Here is an 11,590-nt window from a genome sequence, read left to right as displayed (position 1 = left end):
TCACTAATCCTGGTTGCGTCCTATATGCCAAAAGCTCTCGTTTTTTAGTTCGTTATAGTTGAGAGATACGATTCATCATCGAGCTGTTCCATACAGGAGGTCTCTATATATGAATATGACATACCATCGATTAAAGAAATAAATGACTATATGCGAGTACTGATTTCTTAGTGGAGCTGTAGCATATATGTTTTTCATCACAATTATTATTTTGTCCACTCGAGGCAGCTAGCGTATACATACATTACATATAAGAAGTGAAAAGCGATATATTCATCTATAAAGCAGATTGGATTTTTCTGTAGAATAAAGCACATCGGATTTGTCCAGAATCCTTGTTTGTATCTGCTGATCATAATCTCGAAGGGTGTAGTTTGTTCTTTGTCTCTTGTCCTGTATATGTGTGGTAAACTAAACAATATAAAATTATGAGATATGCTACAATTGACAAACTTCATTATTATTGTACGAATTTTACCAGTGATAAGGAAATGTAAAATTCACTAGAATTTGTACCTTGTGGTCAGAGTATGCTGGCTCTTGTCAATGAACGGTAATCTCATAGATACCTCGTGATATCAATAAAATAAAAAGTAAAAAGGGAAAAAAGGAATGAGAAAGATGATGTAACTAGTATAATGATACACGTCATTATTTAATAATCAAGAGATTCTAAGTTCGATTTTTATTGTGTAATTATTTGTACCATTTATTAACTCTTATTTCATTAGATTAGTTTTATGGACTTGAGAAAGAATAATGAAAAAAAAGAAAGAAAGAAGAAGAGGAATATATATATATATACATACATACATTTTATATCTATGTTTGTGGCGAAAGAGGTGCGTGGCAGCGATCATGTGGTTCATCAGTACGAATCCCTATTTCTTCCCATCATAAAAGCGACATCACAGTAAAAGGTGCCAAACCTTAATACTCGCGAAAGCAGAAGTCCTTTGAATCTTTCCTCCTCGTCACTTTGTAATTAAGCAGGAGACATGAATTGTTCGAATAACTGCGAGAGTTGTGATTATTGGTGATCGGAATATTCTCCCTCGACGCATTTCCGATCCAGTACAATATGATGCAGTTTACGATAGGAAACACGAATATGGAGACTTTGTAAGCATTAGAGCCCAAGAAGATGATACGTTACGCGTGGACACGATCAAAGGCCCCACTCTGAGGTTCGTGGGCATGCATTTGAAGGAGTTGTATCATTCAACACTTAACCACCGGCCTCCGTTGATCTACTCATCGCTCAGCAGATGCAGGCTGGCAACGGCAATGTAGGAGACGAGACGAGACGAGACACAGTCGTCCCTATCAGCCCTTTCCCGTTTTAATTTTGCCCACGATCCATTTCCATGCACGACAGGATCTTTACTCATCCATCTCTGTGGGCTCTGTGTGTTCCCTCTGATCATCCAGCTAGACCTCTCCTTCGATAAGCCTCGCGGGGCCCGCGTGGCCTCACACATGGCGAACTCACGTCCAACCATCTGGCAGTCCTAGTTTGGTCTGGCTTGGACAGAACCCTGCCCGGGTCTTCACGGTGTTCATCGAGGTAGTACACAGCATGAGTCAGTGTCTACAGTGGTGAAGATTAATGAGTCTGTACTGCAGGTGTGTGTCTATTAATATTTAGCATTTAGGGAACCACGGCAAGCTCCATCGTACCTCCTCTCGTTCTCCGGTCGGCATGCATGTCCACATTCCACAGTCCACCTTGATTCGTGGCGAGTTCAGTGCTTCGAATTCAACTGCAACAAACATTGAATTAGTCTACGCAAACACGAGCATGTTCAAGGATTGATTTTCAAGTCTTTACGTGCGAACTATTTCAAACAACGGGTGGCTGTTCTTCATTCGGTGACTAGATCTTTATAAGAGAAGACCCGACACGTCATTAATTCACTTCTTGAAAGTAAAGTGTTAAGAAGATTGACATGGTTATGTACGCGTGTGAAAGGGAAGAATTCCGAAAGCAGCGAGCTGGCTGGTTGAGATCGATCAGGTTCACATATGCAGATCAATTAAAATTAAATATAATTATATTTGTGCAGTAGAAATTAAAGGATATGATCATCAGGAGGCGCCGCAGTAAGAAAGTGGGAAGCTCGATAGACGTAATTATAATCTTTATCCATCAATTATCATTATTATTCATACATAATGTGACGTTTAGAAATCAGAGTTAGGGACCATCAATTTGCAATCCTTATCCATCAATAAATCTCCAGTTGTTCCGAGAAATGTATTTTTTTCGGTGTGAATCACGATATGCGAAAATCCAATTGGATCCCGACTAATCCAGTCAAGCCTGATTAGACCACTCGGGGATAAAGCTCTCATAACGTAGATTTTTTACATTCACAAGAATTCGAACTCGAGATCTTGTTTAATTGGAACAAGCGCCGAACCGCTTGAACCAATCCATATTTGTGTGTAAATTTCTCATTTTCCTAATTCTCTACTGTTGGACGATATTTTTGGAGCTGTCATAACCCACTATTGTATTGCCTAATTCTGTTTATTGGGCTTTTTCCCCATTTCCTTACCCAAAAAGATCCCTCATTTTCCGATATTTGGTAACACATAACCATTTGGTCAACATGAAAGTATTTTCGATCAATCTACAAAAGGCAAAAGTTTAGAAAATGAATTCATGTAAAAAATTTCTGAATTCATTTTCCTAGCAGCATTGCTCTTTTTTCTTTCTTACTTGGGCTCACCTGACACATTTCTTCGAGCACATATAGATGTTTTCCTTAGTATTCTTCCAAACATGGGAAAATAGACTATTTTTCTAGAAATTATTTTCCATGAAACAAACGGAGTTTTAAGTTGTAGGGGCAATTTCTCTTTCTTTCCCCTCAAAATGTTAAATTTTTACTAAACATAAAAGCGATTGGACTCATTTCCAACTCAAAAATTCGAACTGATAGGTATTTAATATCTTATAAACTTGTGGTAATTTATTTTATTTTTTCATATCGATTTTGACTGTCAATATAAAACATGAGCTTAATACAAAAAAAAATGTTCAAAGTTAGATAAATAGACGCAAATAGTCATATCGACCAGAATCAAATTTAGGAAGGTTGCGAAGCGAGAGCTTATGCAATTATATATATTGCACTCAGTTTCTTAAATTGTAGGGACAATTTTAAATTGGGATTTTGTTAGGCAAGTTTCACAAAGAGCAGTTGGCTTTCGAACTGTTGTATTTTTATATATCTTCACCAATTTTCTATGGTAGGTAATGGTCGGACTTTGTGGAGTTACCCGGCCAAACAAAGTTTTTTTTTTGTAAAAAAATTATGGAAGATATTGCCCTCATAAATTTGGAGGATCGAGAATTAAAAGTTATTCTCCATCTCAATAAATGCGTTTTCTAAGACTCGAACTTGTGTTATTATCCTTACGGAGATTGAAGATATTTATCACTCAACCAACGCTTTATTAATAAACATGATTACTCTCTACCATCATACTCTTGTCATAGCTAGCTAGATTACTCCACTTCATTGGTTAAAGAGCAGGTGGCTTTCGAACTGTTGTATTTTTATATATATTCACCAATCGACCTTAGTGAGCTTCTTATAATTAATAATTTGATCGCCCGTAAAGCTTACGACAATATATATATATGTAGGATGTTCTTGGAAGTGCTGCGCTAATTTCGCCGTTAAGAGGACGAGATGCAAGAGAGTAAGTCATCCCTGAAAATATTGCCAAAGTGGTCCGATGCTTTCGCCATCCTAACTCTCACCATCCAAACTGGATGTGAGAAGTGTGGACGAAAATTTTTCTTAATGCAGCTACGAGTATGATAATATACGGATAGACTTAGTTTGCATGCTCCTATTGCAAGTACCCGCCATATATTTCAGACTTATTCAACCAACGTATGTATACATACATGCACACACACACACACATATATATATATATATTGGTACGCCATACTAAAAGTACGTAACATAATCTGTAAACATATGAGGAGTCGGTTTAGATGATATTCAAAGAAGTTATTTCATTATTATGCGACGTGTCATTAATCAACATGGTTTAATGTTATATATACTAGATCGGAGATCAATATAAACATCTAATCTGCATCGACCCCGAAAACGAATTGGTGTCGTGCAGAAGTCGATGTCATCGCATCTACCTATCGAAAGAAGAGTAAAGTTTTGAAATCTCAAAGGACAAGAAGATGGATGGAAGTGGACTTCAAACCTCAATCAATGAGAAAAAGAGGCGAATGAATGACTGAATGAAGATGAGGAGGGAAAGAAAGAGAGAAAGAAAGGGATGGGAAGAGGAGAATGAGGGGGGGGGGGGGTGTAATGGGGCCCGCAGCTGTCGGTTGGCCACCCCGTTGGGGGGCAAGCAGTGGGACCCATTGAACAAGACACGAATATTTTCCGATCGGCCCTTTTCTCTCATGAATGGTGGACATCAATTTCTGTACGCCCACCACCACCTTTACTTTAACCTGTTCCTCCCCCAGTCCGCCACGAATTTACCGTCTTACCCTCAGCCCACGACCCAATTAACCGGCCCTGCCCCGCCAACTTGCCTGCGGTTGATGGAGCCATGACGAGCTCGGGTCACATCCATCGGAAGACAACCGACCCGGCCCACCCACCCGAACGGGTGCCCCGTTTTGTTTGCTCCGTAACATTTGTCCAAATGAGGCGCGACATCTTTTGTCCACCCCTAACCATGTCTTCCCAAATCTTATGTTTCCAATTCTTCCAATTATTATCATTCATTAATACTCCCGATCCAGCCTTCCTCTTCGGTCTCGAAACAGTTATGTTGTTAGGTATACTTATGCGTTTTTCTTTTTCTTACCAAGCTTTTTTAGTCATATATATCTTTGTTTGTGATTGCGGTTGTGACTTATATGCAATCACCCAATGCATGTTAGATATGCGAATGAATGATCCGGTCTCATCTCATCATAGTTGTAGGATTCGAGGGCTATGGAAGCGATAATGAAGCTACCTACTCTTCGTGTGAGGGCGTATGTCAACTTGAACTAGGGCTGGCTGTGACAATAGACGGAAACCGGCACGGACCGTATATATGGAAGTGAAACAAAGACACCTCATCTTAGATAGCTGCCATCCTCCGTGCAGTTTGATACACCAGCCATAAGGCATTGCATGTGATAGCTACCGATCATGCAACGGACCTCGGGTTATTTTATTATTATTGTTGCTTTTTTTATTTTTATAAATGAGGTTTTCAGATTTGTTTAGTTAAAATGGATACATGAAACAACTTAGCTTGATTTTTAGATTTGCAAATAATGTATTATAACAATGATCGATAAGCAGCAAGCATTGATGATCATCACTCATTGTCAGTCTATAAATGAAGAAATAATATCATGGATGGATCCATCGGGAAGAAAAGAAAGATTCATATGCTAGAGAAATCAGAAAAAAGCTTATGTGTTTTTTTATGATATTCAGTGATGTAAACACCTCAGTTTCGATCCCAAGCTATCCATAGCCATAGGGGCATCTCCCCCCAACTTTAAATTGCTCCGCCTCTGTGTATTGTGGGGTTGCCCTAGCCAAAGCTTTCAACTTAGGGATCCATGCATGGCCCATATTTCCCAATTTCTTTCTTTCAATTATTTATCATCTTAATCATTTCATTTGATCATCAACATCATCATCACCATCATTTCAATATATATATATATATATATATATACACATACATATTTAGTTCAGTATAGCTAGATTGATTAACGAAACACAAAACTATCTAAAAATTAATTAAAGCTAAAGAACTATATATATGTATATATCTTAATTAGTTAATTTTTATAATATCTGGGAAGCATCATATGCTCATCAAAGGCCATCGTAGGTTTTCTACATCAGCTTGTGGCCCCACAAATTCCATTCTCTCTGTCAAAATTCCCAAGCACTCAATTGTTCCTATAATAAAAATATTTACTTCCCTTACCATAAGGTGTAAAATGTCATGACCCCTTGTGAGAATCCAATGTTGTTGAAAGATGACTCCCAACTGCCTATATTGAAATTAACTGAATCCCCCTCTTCTTTAAATTACCTAACATCAACAATACAGATAATTAAGCACTGGACATGCTCGTAAACAGAGTACTAAACGTAAAACACTACTAGTTTATACTGTGAAGATACTGAAATTATGTTGCAGTAAATCATGCAAGACTTTTTAATATGTTTTACTCCGGCTTTTCTAGACCTAAGGTACTATTTCTACATTTTAAAACATGGCACGTAGCATACGAAACTTGTATCTCTCATTGAATTTTCTCTATTATTTATTACCATTTAAAACAGAAACTTTATGATGTGTTTGATTTTAAAGTTAAGTAAAGTTGAGTTTTGATTTTAATTGGATTGTAATAATTGTATTGTTGAATTATGAAAAAAAGTGTGAAAAAGTAATGAATAGTTGAGAAAAAGTAATGATTGTGCTGTTGAATTGTGAAAAAAAATAATGAATAGTTGAGCAAATTTAATATTAAAAATTAAATTAAATGGTTAAAAAATTAAAGAAAAAGAAAAAAAGTAATAATTATGTTGTTAATTTTTGTTGTGTAGTTAGTAGCGTTAAAGTTAGAGTTAAAATTTTAAAAACATGATTGTAAAACTAAATATAGCATATATATATATATATATATATATATATATATATATATTTTGGGTTTTGTGACAACCACAAGCATCAAGCGTACATCATAATAACATCATCCATAAATATACCATAAACCATGGATTGGTAAACGACTCCCCTCTGCCACCAATAATACAAAAGCTGATCTATATGTGTGTGTTTCATGTATAGCCAGCCAAAGTGCGTGGACCATGAGCCATTAATTGCACGCAGGGCAGCCTTCATTTATCTTAGCAAAAGTCAAGGGCAAATTACATCTCCCATTTAATATTGCCGTCCGTTTTATTTATTTATGCAATAGTCTGCAAGACATTTACACCCCATACACACACACACACACACAAATATGTATGCATAAGTGGACATATATACTATACATATGGTGGGAAGGTGAGGGGGAAAGGATCATTGATAAAGCAATCTATGATAACGATGCACATATCATAGTCTTCCTTTTCCAGCGTCGCCTTTGCTTTAAGGTATTATTCTTTCTTCCGTCTTTCCGAAAAGGCGAAATAAATATATACACACACCATTTTCCTCTAATTCTTTTTAAAATCTCTCTCCCCCTATCTCTCTAATCTTTTCTAATATGAAACTGTTTCTAAATGGAAGATTAGAGGGACCCTGCCGGGACTAAATGGGTACGATGTTGGAGTATATAAATAGTGTTTGACTAAAATATTCTCAAATGTCTGCACAGTAAAAAAGTATAAAAATCACCCAAAAAAAAAAGAGCAAAAAAATAAAAATAAAAATTGCAGTGGCAATGATGAGAGGTGGGCGCAGGATAAGCACGTGGGAGTCTTTCGTTTTGAATTGCACGCTGGCACTGTCCCTCCTTCCCTTATAGTCCCTTTACCTTGTTCTCTCCTCCCTTCCTCTCCTCCTCTCCCCACTCGCTCTTTAGTTTCTTTCACCACTACACCAAAAACAAGAACAAAAGAAAAAAACAGAAAAGAAAGACAAATCTTTTTCCTCTAGGATCTCCAATTCGATCCATCTAGTGCCTCAGGGAACCTTTTTTCCATAAGGGCTTGGAAGTTTCCGGTTCGGAGGGAGGGCCGCGAATCTCGCTTTTTTCTCGGTGGGTGATCTTGGCCTGTATCGATCCTGTTCCAGCAAGTACCCGGCACACATTTATGTGCTGCCGCTTTTGGACAACCAGTGGTAAGGGGGGAAAAGAAAACCCTTTGTGGGCTATTGTTCTTCTCTTTCTAGTTATGAACAAGACTTTTTTTTTTTTCCCTTGAATTTTGGTGGCTTGTGCTCATCATCGTATGTCCAAATCAAACCGGGTCATGGCTGTTTATTTTTTTGACCTTCCATAGGTTAAAATTTGTGTCAAGCTGTCGTTTCACCAGAATTCCCCACCTTATTTTTAACACTTGGCAGTCTCTCTCTCTCTCTCTCCATCACTCACACACCCAACAAGAACGTAAGGAGCCCTCTCGTCCTTGGTTCCTTCATTCCTGAACCTGTGTTGGACAATCTGCTGCAGAGCATCTCCTGGAACACTGCCGGGGAGGCTTGAATTTGGCTGGAAATTCTCTGATTCTGATGACCGGATAGAGCAGGAAGAAGGGTTGGAAGACAGCTTTTTAGACAACCATGAAGTTCATGAAACTCGGATCTCGCCCTGATACTTTCTACACTACGGAAGCAGTAAGGTAATGAAAGGAGCTCCTGGAAACTTCGCTTTTGTTTCTTGGAAACTTTACGGAGCTTGATTGGTTCCCGGGCTTTGTGGTTCTTGAATGCAGGTCAGTCTCCTCGGAAGTCTCCAGTGATCTCATAATCCAAGTGAAGGGCAGCAGATACTTGCTTCACAAGGTAAATCGAAAGAAAAAACAAATCCTCCCTAACAAATAAAACGTTCGTTCGAATGAATATTCGATGTTTGATGAAGATTACTCCATTTTGATTCTGCAGTTTCCTCTGCTCTCGAAGTGCCTCCGCCTTCAGAGGCTCAGCGTGGAGTCCCCCGACTCTTCTTCCACCCAACCCCAGTCATTTATCCAGCTCTCGGACTTCCCCGGCGGGGTCGAGGCCTTTGAGCTCTGCGCCAAGTTCTGCTATGGCATCACTATCACCCTCTCCGCCTACAACATCGTGGCTGCCCGATGTGCTGCTGAGTACCTCCAGATGTCCGAGGATGTCGAGAAAGGTAACTTAATATACAAGCTTGAGGTCTTCTTCAACTCGTGCATACTCCATGGCTGGAGGGACTGCAGTGTGACCCTCCAGACGACAAAGTTGCACCCTATGTGGTCGGAGGATCTTGGAATCACAAGCCGGTGCATCGACTCGATCGCCTCGAAGGTCCTCGCCCACCCTTTCAAGGTCAGCCTCTCCCACAGCCAGTCCCGAAGGGGCCGGGATGACGTCTCCTGTAATGGCACCGAGAGCTTAAGGCACAGCAGCAAGTTGGGGACGAAATCGAATTGGTGGGCTGAGGACTTGGCCGAGCTGGGGATAGACTTGTACTGGAGGGCTATGATTGCTATCAAGTCCGCAGGTAAAGTGCCCTCTAACCTCATTGGCGATGCCCTGAAGATCTATGCGTCAAGGTGGCTTCCTAGCATATCACGAGCCAGAGGAAAGGCTGAGAGGGCGGCGAAAAGTTCAGAGTCGGATGACTCTGACTCGAACGAGGAGGTCGGCTCCAAGCACAGGCTCCTCCTCGAGTCAATCATAAGCCTCCTTCCTATGGAGAAGGGGGCAGTCTCGTGCAGCTTCCTTCTCAAGCTCCTCAAGGCTGCAAACATTCTCAATGCTTCCTCGTCCTCGAAGACAGAGTTGGCAAGACGCATCGCGCTTCAGCTCGAGGAGGCGAGCGCTAACGACCTGCTAATACCTAATTCGACAGGGAATAGCACCATCTTCGATGTTGATATAGTGATGGCGATATTGGAGCAGTTCATGATGCAGGGGCAGAGCCCGCCCACTAGTCCCCCAAGGTCGAAGCTTGGGTTTGAGAGGAGAAGGTCCCGGTCAGCAGAGAATATCGACATCGAGTTTCAGGAAAGCCGTAGGTCATCCTCGGCTTCTCACAGTTCCAAGCTCAAAGTGGCAAAGATTATTGACAATTATCTGCAGGAGATTGCACGGGATGTGAACTTGCCACTCTCAAAGTTCATCATGATCGCCGAGGCTATACCGGACTTTGCTAGGTCAGACCACGATGACCTTTACCGGGCCATAGACATTTATCTCAAGGTATTCTCGGAAACTGTTCTCGCTATACTGACCTTATTTCCTAGTAGATTTTGGGATTAAACTTTTAGGTCGTGGGTCACAATCTTTCTGGTGGATAACCAAATCTATTGACTTTTAGATCTTTTCTGGTTGAATTAGTTCACAATTTACTGCCAGCCTGTGATCAAATTAGTGCATAATTTCTCACGTTTTAATTCAATTCAATTCCATTCTATTCGAATAATGGTCCATAAGAGCAAAAATTTTCCATTAGCTTCGATTCAGTTCCGGAATGAGTCCTAACATTGTCCGTTACTTCTTATTCTCTTTCTAGGGGATATATATATATATATATATATATATATATTCAATATGACGAATGGTAGAGGTGCTGATTTTCTGTTTTTGTGAATGTCCTAGGCACACCAAGATCTCAACAAAAGCGAACGGAAACGGCTTTGCAGAATTCTCGACTGTAAGAAGCTATCAATGGAAGCATGCATGCACGCCGCCCAGAACGAGCTGCTTCCCCTAAGGGTAGTGGTCCAGGTCCTCTTCTTCGAGCAGGCACGGGCCGCCACATCAGGTGGCAAAATGACTGAGCTTCCCCCGAACATCAAGGCCCTCCTGGCCACCCACGGGATCGACCCGTCGAGACCCACGGGACCCTTGAGCACCACGACAAGTGTCCACGCGGATGACCAGTGGAGCGTCTCGGGGCTCAAGTCCCCGAAGTCGAAGATACCGACCCTGAGGATGAAACTGGCCGAGGCTGACGACATGGAAGACCACGACGGGATTGGGAGGACCCCCAACAAGCTCAAGTCATTATGCGCGATCCCGACCCGGCCTAAGAGGATGTTCAGCAAGCTATGGTCCATCAACAGAAGCGCCAGCGAGAAGAACTGATCAGTTAAAAAATTTTGTGTAACCGTAAATCGGGATGGGCGGGTTAAACAGAAGAGAAAGAATTGATGGGTAACTCAAACAATTCCTATTTCTTTTTTGCCCTTTCATCTTCCCAACAGAAGTGCCATGTAAGTTGTAGGGAAAGGACCTCAAAGATCAAGAGAGAATCTCAAATCAATGTGCATTATTAGTTAAAATCGTAAACAAAATCTTTTATAATAAGGGGACAAGATTTCCAGGACATCAGAGGACAATCTCTTTGTTGGATCTTGTTTTCTTCCTTGTTATGGAAACCAGAGGACACAAACAAGAGCAGAGCAGGGAGTAGTGTGCTGTACATCATCGAATCATGCAAGGGGGGCAATGTGGGTGTGTCTGTCCATTAAGGAGATCCTCCAAATACCTTCATTTTGGTGCTTAAAATTAAATTAGTTGAAATCAAATCAATTATTGATCTTCTCCTCTTCCCATCTGTCTGACATATTCTTCGAATTTGTCCCACTTTCGGCGTTGAAGATTGTCTAAAGTAACCCATCTGACCACACCATTGACTTGTCAGTCGGGAAAGAAGTTTAATATTTGATCAGTTGAAAATACAGTTAAAGAGCCTTACGGTTGATACTCAAATCTTGAAGGGGAAGCTTCGTGTAATCGAACACTGGTTGAAACACCGGTTTCATGCGAGCTTTTAAATTTGAACCGAAAAAATGATGACAGGCAGTCGGTTATTGTACGACGGAACTTGTGACCGGCAGGATATGATGTTATAATCTTGGTTGATTCTCAT

At 40.4% G+C, this 11,590-nt stretch overlaps 1 protein-coding gene across 3 annotated transcripts; it reads left to right on the top strand.

The window, feature by feature from the left end:
- The first annotated feature begins 7,562 nt into the window (after positions 1–7,562).
- Positions 7,563–11,044, top strand: LOC116211628 (BTB/POZ domain-containing protein At1g67900). Of its 3 annotated transcripts, none has more exons than XM_031546088.1 (5): positions 7,563–7,866; positions 8,198–8,366; positions 8,460–8,529; positions 8,629–9,915; positions 10,315–11,044. In XM_031546088.1, the coding sequence occupies exons 2-5, from the start codon at positions 8,308–8,310 to the stop codon at positions 10,801–10,803; spliced, it is 1,905 nt and encodes a 634-aa protein (XP_031401948.1). In that variant the 5' UTR covers positions 7,563–7,866; positions 8,198–8,307; the 3' UTR covers positions 10,804–11,044. The 3 variants fall into 3 exon arrangements, with proteins under 3 accessions (XP_031401948.1, XP_031401946.1, XP_031401947.1); XM_031546086.1 differs by having other exon boundaries at positions 8,092–8,366; XM_031546087.1 differs by having other exon boundaries at positions 8,028–8,366.
- The last annotated feature ends 546 nt before the right edge of the window (positions 11,045–11,590 follow it).

Source organism: Punica granatum, chromosome 6, assembly GCF_007655135.1.
Source record: "Punica granatum isolate Tunisia-2019 chromosome 6, ASM765513v2, whole genome shotgun sequence".
In the NCBI taxonomy this organism is placed as follows: domain Eukaryota; kingdom Viridiplantae; phylum Streptophyta; class Magnoliopsida; order Myrtales; family Lythraceae; genus Punica; species Punica granatum.
This window is presented reverse-complemented; position numbering and strand designations above follow the sequence as displayed.